The sequence below is a fragment of the Quercus robur genome, chromosome 8, assembly GCF_932294415.1.
Source record: "Quercus robur chromosome 8, dhQueRobu3.1, whole genome shotgun sequence".
In the NCBI taxonomy this organism is placed as follows: Eukaryota; Viridiplantae; Streptophyta; class Magnoliopsida; order Fagales; family Fagaceae; genus Quercus; species Quercus robur.
Window position 1 is genome coordinate 13,795,489 of NC_065541.1, and position 21,938 is coordinate 13,817,426.

Below are 21,938 nucleotides of genomic sequence, written 5' to 3' on the forward strand. Positions count from 1 at the left end.
TTCGGTTTCCTCTTTGATAACACATCGTGTGTTGTCCTTGTGTTTGCATCTCTCTTCCCTTTATCTTTGCCTTTTATTTTCTGCCATGGATGTGATTTTAATTGGCTTTGATTGTTTACCAATTCTGTATTAAGTTTTTGTTCATGTTCCGCACATTAATTGTTTGATATAAAGCTTGAATTGGTAATTTGTAATTTGGGGGTCTAAACGTTCAAGGGTGTTTATACACATATTTGAACTTTCAACTCTAATACCGTGTTAAATTACCATTTCTCCCAAAAGTTTAAGCTCTTAAGAAGTAGTGAGTTTATTCATTTAATCTAACAATAACATACACTTGAATTAACCCACCATCCAAACAAAGGGGAAAAAAGAAATCCAAACTCACCTCCTTAAAGTTAAGAACTCTGAGATTGGGCGAACTCTGAAGTATATTTGGTAGTAGTTCCCATATATAACAGAATAATCCCCACACCATCCCAGTCATGCCTCTTTATGACCAAATCTTCATGGACGGGACAACTAGAAAAGAGCTTTTGCATTGAAGCATCATCCCCATATATAACAGAATTCAGATAAAGGAACTTAAGTCTTGGCAAACAAATAAATGTTGGGAAGTTGAGCACAAATCTTCCATGAATTTTTAAAACCACAAGTGTTTTGCATGTGAGAAGGCACCATGGCAACTGTCCTACTCGGAAAAGCTCAGACTTAATTGTTAGCTCTTGAACCGTACAAGCAATCACAGCACAAGTCCATGAATAAAGATGTGCTGATGCATGTAATGTGTAGCATGAGAGATTGCATTTTTCAATGGCAAATCCATCACGATGAGCAAGAACCCAGTTTACATAATCAATATAGCAATTTACCTTGTTCATGTAATTACCACAGTCAGTCGTAAAGATGTCACAAAAATAAAGACTGGGGACAGAAATCCATAGGTTCTCCCATCTCTTTGACAAGATGCTAGTCCCAACTGCTTCCTTTGGTGAAAGAAATGAGAGTATGTGACAAAGAAGTGAATCTGGTAACCTACTAATCCAGTCTTCACCATTAGTGGTACTTGAATCCTCCATAACTCTGTTTTAAATTGAAGGATAAAAATATGAAAAAAAAAAAAAAAATTTTAAAACAGAGAGATAAGCTTTATCAAAAAGACTAGTGGAGTGTTTAAGCATGGTTTAATTATATGATTTAGTCCATAAGAGATAAGCTTGCAAGTTGCAACTCGTGGCAGATTTATTATAATAGAGATTACTGGTGCATTTTAATGTTAAAAAAAAAGGAAAAAGAAGGAACTAATAGAATATTTATCATGATAATAATGTGAGGACAAAGTTTAGATACAAAATTAGTTGTATCCTAAAACTATAACTTTGCTCAATAAAATAAATATTGCTACATATTTTGAAAATTTAACCGCTAAATTATATGTTCTTTTTCCTCTTAATAAACATGTTAAATTTTATACCAATCGGATATTATTTATTATATTTATCTATAAGCTATTTTTTTATGCATAATTTTAAACTATAAAAACTTGCAATTTAAACAATTTACTGATGACTTAGCAATTGATCTTTAATTTTCTAAAATTTTTGCAAGCATGGAGGATATAAAATAAGATGTAATCCAATGATGGATTTGTTAAAATTCACCTCCAATGAAAAGATATTGAGCAAAGTTATAGTCTTAAAGTTTTTTTTTGAAACTTTGCACCACATGAAGAATAGCTGTACGGGGAAGAATGGTTTTATGGCACTAAAATTGGATATGAGTAAAGCATATGACAGGGTGGAGTGGATTTTTTTGAAGAGTATTTTGTTGAAGATGGGTTTTCAGGAGTCTTGGGTGGCTTTGATTATGGAATATGTTAGTACAGTTTCATATTCTATTCTAGTCAATGGTGAGCCAAAAGGTGTAATCCAGCCTACTAGGGGGTTGAGGCAAGGAGATCCTCTTTCGCCATATTTGTTTTTGTTTTGTGCAGAAGGTCTTAATGCCATTCTTAGGAGTGCAGCCACACATGGGGACATTCATGGTTTTTCTATATGTAGGAATGGACCTAAACTCACTCATCTCTTTTTTGCAGACGATTGTGTGTTATTTTGTAGAGCCACCTTGGAGGAGTGTGAAAAAATCCAGGATATCTTAGCTTGTTATGAAAGAGCTTCCGATCAAGCTATCAACAAGGATAAAACTACCCTGTTCTTTAGCAAGAATACAGATGCTCAGATGCAAGAGGCAATTAAATCTTCTCTAGATGTTCCTGCCATTCAACACTATGAGAAATATTTGGGGCTTCCTTCCTTTGTTGGTAGGGCAAAGAAAGCTTGTTTTACACAAATTAAAGAGAGAATATGGGCGAGAATGCAAGGGTGGAAAGAGAAGCTTCTCTCACAAGCTGGTAAGGAGGTCATGATCAAGGCAGTGGTTCAATCCATTCCCACGTATTCCATGAGTGTTTTTAAATTGCCAGTAAGCCTGTGTAAAGATATAGAAGCCATGATTCGAAAGTTTTGGTGGGGGCATGGGGACTTGAAGAAGATTCACTGGGTTAATTGGAGTTCTTTGTGTTCTTCTAAATCTGTTGGAGGTATGGGGTTTAGAGATATTCAGAAATTCAATAATGCTTTGTTGGCTAAACAGGTCTGGCGATTATTTCACAATAAGGATACTTTGCTTTATCGAGTTTTTAGTGCTAAATATTTCCCTCATGGTAATATTTTGGATGCTCCGGTCCATCCTAATTGCTCCTTTGCATGGCGAAGTATTTTGCAAGCCCGTGAGGTCATCAATAGAGGTGCTATATGGAGGGTGGGAAACGGATTATCTATTGATATATGGAACCATAGATGGCTACCTGAACAGGGACAGAGCAAGGTTGTTTCTCCTCGGCAAGGCGCAGAGATCAGTATAGTGCATGATTTATTCTATCCAGATACAAGAGTTTGGGATCCGGGTTTGTTGGAGAGATGCTTTCTACCTTGGGAGGCAGAGATGATCAAACGGATTTATGTGCATGATGGGGATGGGGAAGATGTTTTGGTGTGGCCACTTACCCCAGATGGTAACTATACTGTAAGGAGTGCGTATCGTATGTTGGCAGCAGAGGGGATTAGCCAAAACCCGAGTTCGTCTTCTCCATCTGATGCTGAGAGAGTTTGGAAGGGCATTTGGAAGATTAAAACCCCTAATAAAATTCGCCACTTCATCTGGAGAGCTGCAAAGGATTCGCTGCCAACTAAACAAAATTTGAAGGTCAGACATATTCTGTTGGATGATACCTGTGCGATGTGTGATGATCATCCTGAATCTTTACTGCATTGTCTCTGGCTTTGTCCCCATGCTCAATCGGTTTGGAGGTCAGAGATCACCTTTGCTAATCTGTATACAAGGAAGCACAGGAGTTTTTTCGATTTGCTGGATGACGTAATGCAGAACAGCTCGGGCTATCGTGTGGCTCTGTTTTCCACTATTGCGTGGAGTTTGTGGCAGCGACGGAATCGACTTAGGGTGAATCAAGGAACTTGGCCACTGCATGAAGTTGGTGAAAGAGCTAAAGCTATGGTTGTAGAGTTTCTAGAAGCGAACAAACATATCAGTAACCCAGGTCCAAGATTGGTAGCACGGTGGTCGCCTCCACCTGAGAGCTGTTATAAGATCAATTTCGACGCAGCTCTGTTTGATCATTTGGGCTCTGCGGGTATTGGGGTGGTTGTTCGAGATCATAGAGGAGAAGTTATGGCAGCCCTTAGTCAGAAAATTGCTCTCCCTCAGTCAGTTGCATTGGCAGAAGCTCGGGCAGCCCATAGAGCAATCACTTTTGCTCAAGAAATGTCTTTCTTTCATATCCAGGTTGAAGGGGATTGTCTAGGGGTTATTCGTGCTTTGCAATCCCAGGGACAGTGCAAAACCTTGTATGGACACGTGATTGATGATGCTCGGAGATTAGGCTATGCTTTACATTCTTGTCAGTTTTTTCATGTTGGAAGGGGAGGAAATAAGTTAGCTCATGAATTAGCTAGAAGAGCAGTTTTATCTGCAGATACTGATGTATGGGTAGAAGATCTACCTGATGATTTGGACGCTGTGTTCCGATCTGATTTTTATTAATAAAATTTACTTACTGTTTTCTCAAAAAAAAAAAAAAAAAAAAAAAAAAACTAATTTTGTACCTAAACCTTGTCCATAATTTGGTTAACTCAACCACTTGAAAAAATTGGAAGACTCATGGGTCAATGAGGTTAATTAATGAGAAGTTCTTGTTTGATAAAAATAGTAAAAATGTAAAATACTGATTTTATATCAATTTAATGATATTGGACAATGTCTGATATAGATAATTGAGTACACTAGGACCACCTTGTGTATACATGTGAGGTAAGAATATTAGGTCCGATCTTATCTTGTTTCTCGGTTCAGCTATTATATATTATTTTTGAAAGACTTTTTTTGGTTGAATGAAAGAGAATTTTTTATATTAAATTTTTATTATATATACGAATTTTAATAAACTTTAATTAGAGTTACAATATGATTATATGAAAAAGGCTATTGTAAAATTTTAAAGAGTTAATATAAATGAAGAAAATAACCAAAAAAAAAAAACAAAAAAATCAAGATCTATAGGCCAATAAAAGTAGACTCTTTTGTTTATTATTTTGGGTAATAAGTGGACTGACATTTTTTTTTTTTTTTTTTGGGTAAAACCAGAATTGTATTAAGAACAAAAATAACTTCAGGACAGAGCCTGTTTACATACAGCCCACTGGCATCAGCCTCCAAAACACAAGCTAAGTCCACAGGCGGACTGGAAGAAACAATAAAATCACCCTCAAACGAGGTGCCTAATTTAGCTAAGAAATCTGCACATCTGTTTGGCTCTCTGTAAATATGTCTAAAACGTGTTTGGGGAATCCTGGAAACCATGTGCCTGCAGTCATCCATAATAGAAGATACAATAGTGTTAGAGTGGGTTTGTGAATTGAAGGCATCAACAATGGTTTTAGAATCCAGTTCAATAAGGGCAGCTTGAGCGTGGATTTGTAAGCAAAGTTGAAGCCCATCACGGAGAGCCCATAACTCCGCCAAGAAACTAGTAGTAGTTCCAATCCTCCTTGTGAAGCTCGTGACCCAATCACCATTGGCATCCCTAGTTAAGCCTCCTCCTCCAACTATCTCGAAGTTACCTACTATTGATCCATCCGTATTTAAGGTTAACTAGTCATTTCTCGGTTTTTCCCATTTGATACTCTTCAGGACCATTCTTTTGGTGGCTAAGGAATTGTTTGTGCAAAAATGGTACTCCGTTGCACGATCTACAATTTCATTGGCCAAGCTGGGATTTTGGTTGTTATTGTTGAATATGAGTTGGTTCCTACCTTTCCAGAGTAGCCAAACTCCAAAGAGAAAAACAAGGTTTCAAGGAATTTGACCTGATATATGGCGTAGACCCAATGTAGCATTGGTGCTTAACCAGTCATGCAAATTTTGGGTGAAGAAAGTGGAGTTTATAGTCTGCCTCCCAAGCTGATACCAGACATTTTTGCTCAAGGGGCAGTCACGCAACGCATGTAGGATGGACTCCACTTCTATATGACATCAGGGAGAGTTAGCCTCAATTTGCATTCCTTTTGCCCTTGGGCACTATTTGACCCCGATGCTGTGATGCATACATTTCCACACAAAAACTTGTATTCTTGGCAAGATTTTCAACTTCCAAATCCAAATCCCTTTAAAAGGAATAACCCTTATGGGCTCGGTGACTAATACGTAAGCACTTTTAAGGTCAAAAGCTCCTTTAAATGAACACTTCCAGACCAATCTATCTTCCAATCTAGCTGAAAGAGGAATGGGGGTGGCTTTAAGCTCTCTAATAACCTCATCAGGGAAGTCCATTTGAATTATAGACCAATTCCAACTACCTGTTTAATCAGCCACATCCTTGATTTTCAGATTGGAGGATTCCCAAGACAAAGGGCCATGGATGATGTTCTTTAAGGGGCTAAAATTAGACCAATTATCATACCAAAAATCCATCTTGCTTTTAAACCCCTGTAGCCATTTAGTCCCTTTCCTAAAGGTTTCTTCCCCTTTCGACAGCCCTTTCCAAGTTCTTGAGCTAGGAAGCTTATCCACATTTCTCGAGTTTAGCCTCTGGTGATTGCAATATTTCAGCCTTAGCACCTTCGCCTAAGGAGCCTTATCCTCAGTATGGAATCTCCAATTTAGCTTAGCGAGGATTGTTGTATTCCTTCCTTTTGCTGTTTGAAGCCCTAACCCCCCTTCTTCTTTAGGTCTGGTTACCTTCTTCCAACCTATCCAATGCATTTTCCTCTTATTCTCAGCTGATCCCCACAAGAAATTTCTGTTGACCCTATCAATACCTTCCAATACCTTATTAGGTAGAAAATTACTTTGCATGACATATGTTGGAATTGCTGAAATGGATGCTTGAATCAACAAGTTAGCTTTCCAGCCCTCAAGCTTGCTCTTCACTCTATCCACCATAAAGCCAAAATCCTGATTATTGCCTCCTTGGTGCTTAATGGGAAAACCTAAGTACTTCCCCAAACACTCCGTCTGATGGAAACCAAGAATGTCACTAAAAGCTTCCTTGCTATATTGGTCAATATTCGGGGAGAAATAAACCCTAGATTTAGCATCACTCATTGTTTGACCGGAGAGATTGCAAAAATGATCAAGAACCTCCCTGACAGCAATACAGTTTTTTGCATTGGCTTCAGCAAAGAGCACTAAATTGTCGGCAAAGAGAAGGTGGGAGAAAGCTGGCCATTCCTTGAGGCTTTAACCAGGCACCACACTTTAGTCTCACATTTTTATTGAATGAACTGACACAAGAAACCCATGCTTAAGATAAATATATATAGGGATAGTGGATCTCCCTGCCTTATGCCTCTTGAAGGCCAGAAAGGTTCGAGACTCCCATTAAACAATAGCGAGGTCGACACTGAGTATATGCAACTCATTATGAGCTCGATGAGGTTGTCAGGGAAATTATACCTACTTAACATACCCTTAATGAATCTCCATTCAAGCTTATCGTATGCTTTCTCCAAATCGATCTTTAGAGCCATATAACCACTGTTTTCCCTAGCTTTCCCCATAGTGTGGATTATCTCCTGAACAATGATCACATTAGCCACCCCCCTTCGCCTTAGAATAAAAGCAACCTAACAAGGGGAGATGAGCTGATCTAAGAATGGTCTGATTTTGCCAACTATGATCTTGGAGACTATCTTGTACACTAAATTACATAGACTTATGGGTTGGTAGTTGCCAATAGCTTCTGGACCCTAGGTTTTCGGAATGAGAACAATGTTGGATCTGTTAAGATAATCCGAAATTTTTTTCTCCCTGAAAATAGCGTGTACCTCTTCTCTGATCGACCCACCCACAATGAGCTAAAACCTTTGGAAGAATCTGGCGTGTAGGCCATCAGGTCTGGGAGCTTTAAAGGATTTTAGAAACCAGAGGGCTATTCTAATTTCCTTATCTGTTACCATGTGGCTTATACTGTCCTTCTCTTCATTTAAGAGCTTGGTTTGCCAACTTTGGTTGTGGTTTATTTCCCAGGTTGCTGCCTCCTAGGATGTAGTATAAAGCTTCCTGAAACCCTCTCTGATGTGGCTTGCAACTTCCCTTTCCTTGATCAACCATTCTCCCACCTTATTCTTGATTGCAGTAATAAGGTTCCTTTTCCTACGAGCAAGCGTTGAAACATTAAAAAAGGATGTGTTTCTATCCCCCAAAACCATCTAGTTAATTCTGTATTTAAGGGCCCAAAGATCCTTTTCTTTCTCTAACACAGCCTCCAACTCCTTCAACAGTTGATTTTCTAGAATTACTAATGAAGAGGACAGCTAATTGGCCATAGCCCTTTGCACCCCATCAAGCCAAGCCATGATTCTCTTCTTTTTTGGGAAGATATTCCCGAAGTGATTCTTGTTTCATAGGTTGGCTTGAGTGGAAAAGATATCAATTGCTTCCTTAAGTTTCCTTGGTTGTCTCCATGCCTGATTCACAACATTTGGAAAGGAGGGGTCGAACAACCAAAAGGATTGGAATTTAAAAGGCCTATTCAGATGCATAAGCCTTCTGGGATTGGTTTCCATTAACACAGGGCAATGATCCGAGTGACACCTTGTTAAATGAGACACTTTTGCATTCGGATATAGCAGACACCAGTTGGGGTTCATGAAGAACCTATCTATTCTCTCTTGGATAGGGCTATTCATCTCCCTTCTGTTAGTCCAGGTGTATTTTAGTCCATTGAACCCCAATCCACCATGTTACACTTGTCAAGGCATTCTTTGAAGAGCAAAGATCTGTTGATGTTAACCGGTCTGCCCCCAAACTTATCTTCCTCAACGAGAGGTTCATTAAAATCCCCAGCTATAATCTAGGGTTTATTTTGAAGGTCAGCAACTTTAGATAGATTTTCCCACAATACTTGTCTTTCAGCATATCTAGGACTAGCATATACAGCAGTAAAAATCCAAGACAGGTTAGAGAGGAGTACCTTCACTTCAACGTGTATCTCCTACTCCGTGTTAGAGAGTTGAACCACCTCCACCCTATCTGAATTCCACAAAAGCCAAATACCCCCAGCAAAGCCAATCGTCTCCATGTGAATCGTACCATTAAAAAGGAGCCGATCAGTTATCTCCTTGGCTTTGTCTCCCCCAATACGGGTTTCCATGACCACCAAAATAGCAGGATTATGGTTCCTAGCTAGCTCCTTGACATGACTCTGAAAATTGGGCTTCAGAGCGCCCCTACAGTTCCACACTAAAATATTCATGGTTGGTTGATGAAGTGGGGGTAGGACACTTAACAGGAGCTGATAAATGCTTCGCTTCCTTTCTCAAACTCCATCCCATCATCACCAGCATTTCCCTGGTCTTCCCCCTCCCTTGGGTTAGGGTCAGTATGTGCTCTAACACTCCCAAATTCACTTCCTTCACCATGGTGTGGATGCTAAGCTTTAGAGGTGGTTTAACCACTAGTATAACCTTGATGATGTGCTGATTCCCCCTTTTAGAGTTGGATATGTGTTGGACTTCTAACCCCCTTCGTTCTGTGATTAGATGGGGAATCATCCTCTATACGCGTTGTCATTCCTTCTTTGGAGACACGTCATCGGCCAGAAGGGTCCATGATAGGATCGACCTTCTTGCACTGGCCCCCGTCAAAGGGGGGTTCACTTTGTTCTTCGCGAAAGCCACTTCCGGGATCTCCACAACCTAGCCGTTGAGATTGATGGCCCATATCAGTTCGGCCATCAGCTTTGAATTGGAAGAATTCATGAGAAGGACCTTTATCGCCATTTTTACTTTGAGCAGACCAAGTGTTAGTTGTGTTTAGTAAGTGTTTCCCAGCTCCTTATGTGTTTGACTTGGTCAATAGCTTTAAAGCCCTATTTCTTGCAATATTCTTTTTGCCCTTAATTGATGGGCTGGTTGTATTACCCGGGTATTCGTCTATCCTTCCCTTAGTAAAGTTTGTCTCTAGGCCCACCCTCAATGGTCCATTTGCCTCAAAGCTCCTATTAGTCTTAACCTATCCCGTTAAAGCCTTATTGGATCCTTGCCTATATCCAAATGGAGTCTAGCGCATTCCGGGGCTTGTCAAATCTCCAGGGGTAACGGCATTTTTGTCCTGTTCTGCCCAGGATTTCTACGTGATACTAGCATTCAAGGTCCATATCTGTCATCTTCCGTACCTGCCTCTCTGTCATTTGTCTTGCTACAACTTGGGGCTATACTGGACAAGTCATGCACACCACATGGATTAGTTGTTTGGTTCGAGCCATTATCCACTCCTACTTTCATCGATTTCCCTCTATCGGCATCTCTGGTCGTTTAATGGTGTAATGGCATACTTCTTTCTTATGCCCTATTCTTCCATTGGAAAAACAAATCCTGTGGAGACCTTCGTATGACAAAGGTTGTTCAAACCTCCCTATAAGGATAGTATCAATAAGTAGCTTGTTTATATCCACCTGTATACAAAGTCTCACATACCTCCCTCTAGCCTCCATGGCTGTGTGTGTGTCGATCCTAAGCACTTTTCCTATGGATTCTCCTATCTGTTTTAACACTTCAGGCTCATACAACTCCATCAGAAGCTCATGTAATCGAACCCTAACCGCTATGGATGAAACACTTGCACAAGTAGGCTTGAAAAACGGCTCCCATGGTCTAATGGACAGGAAGTGGCCCCCAATGAACCATGGGCCATTTTTGAGGACGGCATCCATGTCATTCTTCACTGAAAATCTAACTGAATAGAAATCTTTACCAAGAGCAACATAGTCTATCCTCCAAGCTGGTTTCCATAGGAGATTAAGCTTGCTTTGAAGAAAATTAAACCCAACTGCTCTGCCATACAACTTGATAATCAACGCATTTGACCACGGCTTCCTGATACAGAGCTTTGTTTCCCTGGATAGCTTCATCGCTGCTAGTCCCTCACGAAGCCCTTACACGTCATCATCCGAATCTGCCTCCATGTCCATAAGGTCCGAAAAATCGAATGCTTTAACATAAGCTCCTGGTATCTCCCCCACGAGCTTCTCTTTGAAGGTTCTCTTAGCTACCCCCCAAGTATTTTGGAAGTCTTGAGAATGTCCACTCTCTCTTGAGCCATCGTTGAACTCAGCGTGATGAACGTCCTTAACCTTTTTTGTGCTTCTGGATAGCTCGGCTTCCTCTTCCCTCGTGAGCTCTCAGTTCTTAGTCGTACTTTTCGATAATCTAGCCTACAATGTTATTCTCTGTTTCAATGAGATGATGTATCAGCAATTTTTTGTGGACTGAGTTTCACACGCATTTGTATTTTTCATCTGTGATGAGTATTCCTATAAGCTTGTACAAAAAGCCAAAAATGGGAAGGACGGAAATGAGAAGTGACCAAGAGACCACCAAGAGGGGGTCGGTTTCTTATTTGGACAAGTCTAAATCCTCTTTCCCAGGCCAGATGCAATCCATAAAGTATAGCCGATGATTTTGCAAAAAAACCATTTGTAAAATGTAAAGAGAACCTCACAAATCCAATTCCCATGATGACCATTGGCACTACCATTAGTATTGAGTTTGATATTGAGTTTGCAAGGTATGGCGTCACCAAGATGCACCAAGTAAAGGGTCCCTGTCCATAAGTTTAATGTGCTAACCTTGCCCTATATGGGTGGGTAGCAATCACAAACAATTGGGTATTAAAGACTAAGTTAACTATAGATTGTACACACTAGATTTTTTAAAACAATTTTTATCAAAATAGAAAAGGGAACTTGGAGCAACGGTTTTGGGTTGAAAATTTATGGAGTTGCCTGGCATATTTGGAATGCGAGATATTGTTTACAGCTCCTGAGGATTCGTGCTCTGAGGGAATGTAGTGCAAGAGATTTTTCAGAATTAATTTTTGGAGGACTTGAAGTGCCTTGAGAATTTAGGTGGATATGGATTTGGACCATTTGGTTCGGCTGGGATTTGGGCTTGTGTCGACTCCAATATTCTCCCTCACTGTGTCGACTCCAATATTCTCCCTCACTGTCCTTCTCGAACAAAGTAATATTTTCCATGTCTCAAATAAAACATTCCTATCGATAACTCATTTTCTGCTTTTATAGTCATTAGCATTCACTGAGGGTTCGAGTCCCCTCTTTCCCACTTGCTGTAACAATTAAGGAAAAAAAAATGTGGGAAACCAATACCATTTATTTATATATTACTATCTTGCTAAGAATTAAAAATCATGCCAAATGAAAAATACATTATGGTTAAATAATCCTACCAAGAGAGACATTTCAAACATTTTGATTTGCAATAGAAACGAAAAATTACTAGAAGTATATATATTGAGCTCTAAACAATAGAAGCATTCGACAAAGGAGGACAAATGAACTATAAGTTTCGTTGTTTTTGGTGCCCATCTTCCAATAAAGTGGTGAGAATTTCTTTGAGATGTTTGTTGTAGACGCATGGTTGTTCAACCTCAACAAGGTGACCTGCTTTCTCTATATATTGCAGTGTTGCTGTGTCTCCCAATTGCCTATTATCACAATCAAGCCCTAATTAGTATTATCTTTAAAACAACCCAAATAAGGCTCACTGTATAGTATCTGCTTTCTTTTTTCTTTTTTTGCTAAAATATTGTATTTTCTTCCAAGTTTCAACTTTCAATAAGTGTCATCATTGTATTTAAAATCTTTGATTAATGACTTTTTAAAGCTTAGCACAGGTGAAAAACATTAACTGAGCATAAAACGCCGCCGTTCTACTCAAGAGATCCCAAGTTAGAGAAGAGAGGCGACGACGTTGTTTAACTTAAGACACGTGAGTGATGAAACAATGTCATTCAACTTAAACGAGTTGCTTCAATTAAAATAGACATGGGAGAAACACATGCTTTTTAGTTTTATTTTGTTAGATTAGTTACTACTTCATTCCACGTGTACGTACCTAATTGGTTAGTGACTTAGCTGATAGTGTGGAATTTAGTTAGTTTGTTATTTTCCTTTTCTTCTTCGATGCTTTGTTCTACTTATACATAAACAAAGTGTATATGCAAGTTAGATTTGAGCTTATATAGGGAAATAAAATAAGTTAACAACAGTACATCTACATGAAAAAAGCTTGAAAAGATGCAAGTTTTGACATGACACTCAAGAAAGAAGAAGAAAGTGATAGTAAGACATAAAAGGACACAAGATGTACGTGGAAAACCCTAGAAAAGTGACGAAAAACCACGGTTTGAGTAAGAATGGAATGTTCTTGCTCTGCTCAGATTGTATTATGTGTGAAAAGAGGTCACTCTTGTACAATAAAGGTGTTCTTCCTCTCTACCTTATCAATTTTCTACTCTCTTCTCTAAAATATCTACTAGGGTTCTTGCCTAAAACTACAATTGCATGTCCCTCTTATAATCTGAGGAATATGGCTGAGTTCAAAGACAGGTGTCAAGTTATCATTTCTCTATTTTGAACATTTTCATAGTTGTGATGTTATTTGCTGACTAGAAGATAGGAATTGCGCCAACGTGGCACTAGGACCCGTGGATAGGTAACTTTACCACTACTTGGGAAACAAGTCCTGGACATTAAGAGGGACATTAGGAGCACTGTGATTGATACACGTGTCTTTAAGGTGGTCCAACATGCATTCAACCAATAAGGGGTGTCCTCATAGTTTCTAACCTTAGAAAGTCACTATCTCTCTTTTTGTGAGTGCTTGAGTACTATGTCAAGTCCATATATTACTTCCTTCCCAAGGCAATTATGCCTTTAGCATGGACCAAGAACAAGATCCCTTTCCTTTGCTCACCGCCATTCCACGTGTAAGGTCCAGATTCAACCAAATATGCATTCTCCCATGCATTAGTGGTGTTATGTACATAGAGCAACCTATGTATTGTACATATATATTTTTACATTGGTTGTATTTGGTTCAAAAAAAACTATTTCGAGTGTTTGGTTATGTTCTTGAAAATATTCTAAAAATATTTTCAAGTGTTTGGTTGCATTCCTAAAAATACTATGGAAAACATATTTTTTAATACTTTATCACATTTCCTCATCTCCCAAGCACCGTGGCCAACGGTTGGCCACTAAAGACCAGGGATGTTAATAGGGAGAGGTGGTTGGGTAACAAACAATGAAGGGTGAGGGGTGGAAGTTAGGTTAATGAGTATTGAGTAAGGTGAAAAATAGTTTATGGAAAATAAGAGTATAAATCCATTTACGCCATAAATGCTCTTATTTTACAATCAACTAAAATACAATTTTCGATTAACCAAAATTTTTAGTTGTCCGCACCCAAACACCCATTAATGTGAAAAATGTTTACTGATCACGAAAGTCAATTTCAGTTCAATCTATCATTGTTAATAAGAGAAATCCATTCTATTTAGACAGAGTCTTCTTGAGTGAGAGAGATTTGTTATTACATGGTATTAAGGAAACATACCTCATCAAATTGTTAACGACTTCCATGTTGAAAATGATGTCGTTCTCTCCCCACAAAAGATGTACCCTCTACAAGGAAAATATGCGATCAATAGTTAAAAACAAATATCTTAAGAGCGTATATATTTCCTCTGTCCTCATTCCTCAAAGCTCAAAGTCAAAAAACTGCACAAATTATGATCGAGGAAACGTCAAAAAAGATTTTGAGGCGCTACTCGATCGACTAGTGTGGGGGCTGACAAAATAGTCAAGGATTGAATCACGTGTCATATATGGACAATATTGCAAAAGATCAATCACATCTCGATGGTTGCAAGTTACAACTATTTTAAACACGTAATTTTTGTTGTGCTTCCTATTATGTGTAGGACTAAGGTAAAAAACAAGATATATCATACAATAAAAATTACGCAACATCTAATACTTTTGATTTTGTCAAATAGATGTCATTTACTTTATATATATATATATATATAAAAGACCTAAAAGGACAAGAACGCCAACTCCAGACTTTTGGATTTCTGGATTTGACTTATCATCATTGTCTGGGTTTGAATCTTCTTCTCCCATTCGAACTAATCTAGATGGAACTCGCTCAGCATGCTTGTTGACATAGAAAGCTTCACATGCCCATGGAAAGGCTGTGGGTTCTATGAGGCCTTCAGAAAGGAGGGTAGATATATATATATATATATATATATATATATATAGTGGTGGAGCCAAAATTTTAGTTTAGGGGGAGCAAGGTTAAAAATAATGATAAAGAACCTAAAATTATTAATCGATATTAATAATAAAATTATAAACAACAATAATTGTCATAAAAAAATCTATTAAAATTTAAAAAATTGTGAAATAAATCAAAAATTATAAACATTTCTGACGATCAATCATCAAAGTAAGAGATTAATCTATATATACATAAAGTTTAGACATTTAATTGTGGGGGTGGGCTTGCAGCGATGAGAGAGTTGAGAGAGAGCTGAGAGAGTTGAGAGAGAGAGGTGAGATGATTAGAGTTGAGAGAGAGAGAGAGAGAGGTAATATTTTAATTGGGTAGGGATTAAAATATTATTATTATTTTTTAGCTCTCATGAACAGTGCACATCTATCTATAGATGTGCATTGTAGCAATGGAGCTAAAATTTTTAGATTTAGCTCCACTGCTACAGCAAGATTTTTGTGTTTGTGAGCTAAATTTTAGCAATATAGCAATATGCCTCCACTGTTGTGAGTGCTCTTATTTTATATATATATAAATATATATATATATATATATATATATTAATATATATAAAAGAGCTAACAGGACAAGAACGCCAACTCCAGGCTTTTGGATTTCTAGATTTGACTCATTATCATTGTCTGGGTTCGAATCTTCTTCTCCGTTGGAACTAATCTAGATGGAACTTGCTCAGCATGCTTGTTGACATAGAAAGCTTCACATGCCCATGGAAAGGTTGTGGGTTCTATGAGGCCTTCAAAAAGGAGGGTAGAGATATATATATATATATATATATATTTATTTATATAGTGGTGGAGCCAAAATTTTAGTTTAGGGGGAGCAAGGTTAAAAATAATGATAAAGAACCTAAATTTTTTAATCAATATTAATAATAAAATTATAAACAACAATAATTATCATACAAAATCTATTTAAATTTAAAAAATTGTGAAATAAATCAACAATTATAAAACATTTCTACGATCAATCATCAAAGTAAGAGATTAATCTATATATACATAAAGTTTAGACATTTAATTTGATTCCTCAAAATAAATTGAGAAAATAAATTTTAACTTTCCTTTCTATATTCCTCTAATTATTTAAAATTTGGATTTATGATAAAACTCAAATTTTGAACCATGAAAATGCAAGAAATGAAAGAGAAATAAATAATGGACGTTTTACTACTTTAATGTCATACAAGATATTATTATTATTATTATTATTATTATTATTTTGAGTAAAGTTTGAATTCCACTTGCTTAACCTGAAATGAAAGCAATTGGTCAAAAGTGTAAATAGGTTTGATGATATTTATTTCATGTAGGGTCATTTTTTAAAGTGGGATGAGTTGTTTGATTAATACCACAAAATCTCACAATATTTTTTACAATAAATTAAGGTGTTAGTACATTGTTGGTTAAAATAAAATAAAATATATTTATTCTGTGATCCATTCCAACTAAAAATAAGAGTGTTATGAAAATATTGTGAAATTTTACTGTGTCTTTAGACTTTCTCAAATAGATATGTGTATTTTATTTATTTTTCATTTCATGTTAGGGGTGCGGTTTGAGAGAAGATGTTTCTTTTTTATTCTAACTTTAGGAGTACAACTCAACTTTATAAATATATGAAGGACTTTTTGGGAGGAGTCAGTGGGGGCACCTACCCCCTAGCTTCGCCTTTGTGTGTGTGTGTGTGTGTATATATATATATATATATATATAGCAAGATTTAGGTATAGTACTTAAGTGCTGTTCCTTAGGTGCCTCTTTTAAGATTCTGTCATGTGAATTTTTTTTCATGGGATGGCAATGTATTTTTTAGTTAAGTAGTCATATGACTGAATCTTAAGAAGGGAACCTAAAGAATAACATCTAAGGTATTGTACCTAAGTTTTGTCAGCAGTGCATACTAATTAGGTTTGGCGTTAGATGCATGTTAGGCTAGCTTTGCATTTAATACTTGAGTCCCAATTGCATTAATTGTAATACCCAGTAAAAAATATTATTATATTCTTAGGCATGACATTCATTGTGGAACCCACATATGTAAAACTGTAGACATGAGTTGATGTGAACTTAAATGCAGTAGAAAATAGGTGAAAATAGCCAAATACCACGTTTTGGCAAAATTTGTGGCAAACTAGCATTGTTTCGGAAATATTTAGCAATTTACCACTTTTTTATTACTTGAGTTTCACAAAATCGAGTTCTAAATAGTACTCGAGTTTAGTAAACTCGAGTTCCTAGGTGAGTCGCCAGTGTGGCACTACTGACCTAAAATTTGTATAATTAAAAAAGTAATATGGTACTCGATATTACGAAAATCAAATACTTCTTTATAGTACTCAAGCATCACAAAGTCGAGTACCTTGTTTTTCTTTTTTCTACTTTTTGTTTCGTACAAAACTTTTACTTATTTCATCTTTTTTTTTTTCTTTTGACTGAATAGGTAGAATATCTTATTAAAATAATAAAGTAATACATGTGTAAGAGGGTCTAGGAGCTAATCATAGGCTAAAACAACTATCCTAAGCCCATGGACAAGACATATATTAGTAGTACAAACCTAGCACTAGCTAAAGTTCTTTGATTTGCCACTAGCATCTGATATTCATCAAGTAAAAAAGATGCCCCACGTAAAATAGCCTCAAGTTGCATTTGTGTGTCTTCAAAATAATACTTGTTTCTAGCGTTCCATATTGCCCATGACGTAATGGCCCAGTGCTCCATTTCCTTCATTGTCAGCTTTCCATCAGATAAAATTACCAACTCTTATCATTTTTTTGTGCAGCACTTTTACAACAGTATACTCAATGAGACCTCTGCCATCCGGTGCTTTGTTTAGGTGTTATCCAGGGTAAGGGCCATTTTGCATCTTACTGACTTCCTAACATCTCATGGGCACCTTTAGTGAATAGTTATTGGTAGACTACATTGTGCTTAGGTAACTGCAACTCCAGTTACTTGCACATGAACTTTTTCAAGTCCAGACATTGTACTTAGTTTGGTGGACACAATAATCACAAGCAGTTAAAGATGAAATAAGTAAAAATTTTGTATGAAACAAAAAGTAGAAAAAAAAAAAACAAGGTACTCGATTTTGGTAAGCTCGAGTACTATAAAGAAGTACTCGATTTTCGGAATATTGAGTACTATATTACCTTTTTTATTACACAAATTCCAGGTCAGCAGTGCCACGCTAGCTACTTACCTAGGAACTCGAGTTTACTAAACTTGAGTACTATCTAGAACTCGATTTTCTGAAACTCGAGTAATAAAAAAGTGGTAGATTGCTAAATATTTCCGAAATAGTGCTAGTTTGCCACAAATTTTGCCAAAACATGGTATTAGGCTATTTTCGCCACATAAAATATTGGCCCTGTTTGTTTATACTGTCTCAACAATAGTTTTGTTGTTTAAACAATACAATATGTATTTTCACAATATTTTCCATCCACATATATTTTCACAATATTTAAACAATATTATTAAAACAACATTACTGAACAAGCTCTAATTTCAACCGGTGAGGATACTTATGCATTCGTGTTGTAGCTTGAATATGAAAAAGTAAATGCAACCAAAAAAAAAAAAAAACCATAAGATTGCCATATTTGCATGTTTTACTGTTCTCTCGAGAAAAGGAAAACATGTTTTACTATAAAATTAACCTAAATTTATATATATATATATATATATTTTATGGTAATCTAAATTTATATTTAAGTTTACTTGAACTGGTGTGAGTGATTTTTGGAGTTTAACATGTAAGATTTAAACAACATTACTAAAACAACATTATTAAACAAGCTCTAATTTCAACTGGTGAGGATACTTATGCATTGCTATAGCTTGAATATGAAAAAGTAAATGCAACCAAAAAAAAAACCAAAACATTGCCATATTTTCATGTTTTACTGTTCTCTCGAGAAAAGAAAAACATGTTTTACTATAAAAATAATCTAAATTTATATTTAAGTTTACTTGAATTGGTGTGAGTGATTTTTGGAGTTGAACATGTAATGTAAGATTTATTCCTTATGTTACTATTATATATGGATCGATGTGAGTTCTCTCATAATTTAAATTAAAGTGATGGATTCATTGTAAGTTGATATATGCTAGTTAATTTGAAAATGTTGTAAAATTATTGTGGCTTTTTTTATCTTGTTCATAGTTGAAATAGAACGAGTATAGTGTTGCTTTTTGTACGAAATAATTAAGGAAAATTCAAACATGATGAGACTAATCACAGGTAGTGATGAGTTCTGAGTAGTCCTTTAAAACTTGTATTAATCAATAATTGGTTTAGGGGAAAAGAAAAGAAAAAGGAAAACGTTATAGTTAACGAAATGAAATTTTTTTTTCTTTTTTTAAATTTATGAATGGTGAAATGACTTAAAAGCATTCTAGGGAAACAAATGCATGCATCAAACACTCTTATATTAATTTTGCTAATAAATTCCCATAAGATAAGAGTAGGTTTAATATAATTGTAACCGTGTATTTTACTAAAGAAATCAGGGAGAAGTGAAAACGAAGGAAAAGTGGAAAAACATATGTTACTACAATTTTTCTAGAGAATAATGTTGAATGACATAGAACTTTATTGTTACTACAAATATGACAAAAGAATTCCATTTCCTAATTGTCTAGAACATCCTAATACCAATAGAATAGGATTCTTTTTTATTTTATTTTATTTTTATTTAGGATTTATCATCTTCATAGAATTGTCTTAGTAGATATGAACCATATATTTGACACGTCCCATTTAGCATAAATTTATACAATTTTAATTTCTCAAACACTCAAATTCAAACCTGAGGATGATGAGGAATGGTAAAGTCCTTGTCATCAATGACCAAAGCCTTGAGTAATTCTTCTCTTTGCTCTGTGTTGTCAAACATTACCTGCATAGTCATTGACATCGATCCATGAGCTACAAATTAATCACAAACTAAAAGCATTTAGTGTGTGAATAGTTGTATCTTTTGCATGTTAATTAGAATATATAGGCATAAATCTTGAATATCTCTGTACGGTGATGGGCCTTGTTTGTAATGTTGGGTTGCTTCCTACTACCCTAGGTCCGAGTATTCTGGATAAGAGAGTTGGGACCGGTCCAACTGGAACTTACCTTGGTTCGACTTGTGCACAAACTACATCACGTTTGCTAGGCTTTGGTTACATGCCCATGGCAAGCAGAGCCGATATAAAGAAATTATGGCGGGCAGATATAATACGGATAACACAAGAAAATAAAATCACTACTTTTAGCCACAATAAATAAAAGTGAGCAACAAAAGGCTCTCTGTACACAGAATGAGCTAAGTGAAGGATAAACAGGGTTAACAAAATCAAAGTGTTAATCTGCCATGCCAAGTAATACACGGGATTGAAACCAAGAAGGGAAAACCGTTCCCTCAACAAGAGTAATCTCAGTGAAGAAATTAATTGCTTTGAGAGAACAGGCCTAAATGGTTTATGCCCAAATATAGATTTTTTGCCTTTTATAGAGAGCAAGGCTATTGAGGGAGAGAGGAGACATGATCTAGAGATTGGTCTGTACGTTTTGCCATGCACTTTTTGCTTCTTATGGCGTGGGTTGTATTCTGATCTGCCATTCTTTATGACATGCTTCTTTTAGGGGTTGAGCCTTGTTGGATCATGGGCCTTCCTTCCCCCGGCTTACTCTGTATTCACTCTGTGGCCGTGTTAGCATTTCCTGCCATACCACTCTGCTATTCCTAATGTAATGCCGTTTGACTCAATTCTACTGGGCCTCTTTGGGCTTGTTGTTTATTTCTCTCCCAGTGACTCAATGTGTTCACTGGGTCTTTTCTTACATTGTTTGTGGGCTCTTGTGTTCCATTTCCCTCTTGGACATCCTTTGCCTATTTGCTTTCCTTGAGCTTCCTCGGCCCTTTTCCAATCCTGCTTTGTCATGGGCCTTTACTAACTCTCTTGTGCTTCCCTGGCCCAATTACTTTATACCTCATCCTTGGGGCTAATGAATTTTCCATTAGCCCCTTACTTTTTTGCTTGCATTACTTTAGGTCTACTATGGCCCCTTCTCGCTTTTCTACATACTGCCCATTGGTTTGTTTCTTCTCTCTTTCCGGTCCCATTCAAGGCCATTTGCTTTCTTAAGACCCACTTTATGAGTCTGTGAGCTGTTCATTCCTGCCACTTGGGCTCAATGGCTTTTTCTTACTTGCTAACTTTGGTCTACCTGTGTTGCTAGGCTTTTTATCTTACTGGGCTTGTCAAAATGAGTCTTAACAATCTCCATTAAAAATTTGAGGAGGTGTTAACTAGGTTTTTTTTTTTTTTTTTTTTTTTTTTTTGAGAACTCCATAGGATTTTGGTTGAGTTATAAAACTCTTAGCAACAAAATATTATTTTAGTATGTCACTTAATTACATACAAAATAACTCTAAAAACTCCATTGGATTTTAATCAACAATATCAATTTGCTGCATAAATAAAAGAAGCTATGCATGTCCATATGAAAAGGACAATAAATACTATAGCTAGGGTGACCATGATGAAGTATGGTCTTTTTTTTCTTTTCTTTTTTTTTTGGACTTACCTTCAGCACTTTGTTTTGAAAGGAATCTCCTTTTGTTTTAACGAGAAAGTGCCACATCACCCACTAATTAAATAAAATATAAGTATTAAAACTCATTACCACTTACTCTTGTATATTTAAAACAAAAGAATATATCCAATGGCCAATTTTTTTTTTTAATTATTATTAAATAATGTTTGTAAACGAAATTAGGGATCCAAGGCAGCTTGAAGGTGGCAAATATGTCAAAAAGTATTTTGACACCCTGAACAGAATCTGGAAGCATATAATCTGACCAGGACTTGAACTCAATCCTCTCAAGGGCTGCATCACTGATGGACTTGGTCAAGGCCATGGCAGAGCAAGTGAGCACCATAGACTCAACCAAGTCAGGGTATATCTCAGCCATCTTGAACCCAACCATCCCACCATAGCTCAACCCCACCAAGCTGCACCTCTCCATGCCTAGTTACTTGAGACTCTTTGCGACACACTCAGCTTGAAACTCCGGTGACCGCTCTGATCTGTCAGTGATTGAACCACCAAAGAAGAGTAAATCAGGCACATAAACTTTGTACTTTCTTGCTAGAGCTAACACTTTGGACTGCCACGTTATAATACCATCAACTGCAAATC

The 21,938-nt window shown here is 36.7% G+C and overlaps 5 protein-coding genes across 7 annotated transcripts in view; all 5 read right to left on the bottom strand.

Annotated features, from left to right (window-relative positions):
• Positions 1–21,938, bottom strand: part of LOC126694688 (F-box protein At4g22280-like) — a 94,684-nt gene that overhangs the window by 23,565 nt on the left and 49,181 nt on the right. The window lies entirely within an intron of this gene.
• The window catches only part of LOC126694687 (F-box/FBD/LRR-repeat protein At5g56420-like), a 64,192-nt gene that overhangs the window by 23,565 nt on the left and 18,689 nt on the right, over positions 1–21,938 (bottom strand). The gene's annotated exons all lie outside the window — the stretch shown is intronic.
• Positions 332–1,112, bottom strand: LOC126694692 (F-box/LRR-repeat protein At1g55660-like). Its single transcript, XM_050391089.1, has one exon. The coding sequence runs from the start codon at positions 1,077–1,079 to the stop codon at positions 399–401; it is 681 nt and encodes a 226-aa protein (XP_050247046.1). The 5' UTR covers positions 1,080–1,112; the 3' UTR covers positions 332–398.
• On the bottom strand, positions 6,199–7,133 carry LOC126695903 (uncharacterized). The gene is made up of 2 exons (XM_050392699.1): positions 6,916–7,133; positions 6,199–6,811 (listed from the first exon to the last, which is right to left on the bottom strand). Exons 1-2 carry the CDS (start codon positions 7,131–7,133, stop codon positions 6,199–6,201), a joined length of 831 nt encoding a protein of 276 aa, XP_050248656.1.
• LOC126694690 (uncharacterized) overlaps positions 11,810–21,938 on the bottom strand; it is an 89,215-nt gene continuing 79,086 nt past the window's right edge. For both annotated transcript variants that reach the window (XM_050391087.1, XM_050391086.1), the window contains exons 2-4: positions 19,552–19,641; positions 13,995–14,062; positions 11,810–12,081 (exon numbers count right to left, since the gene is read on the bottom strand). In XM_050391087.1, the coding sequence (XP_050247044.1) occupies positions 11,934–12,081; positions 13,995–14,062; positions 19,552–19,641 (306 nt within the window). In that variant the 3' untranslated portion in view covers positions 11,810–11,933. The remainder of the gene's footprint in view (positions 12,082–13,994; positions 14,063–19,551; positions 19,642–21,938) is intronic.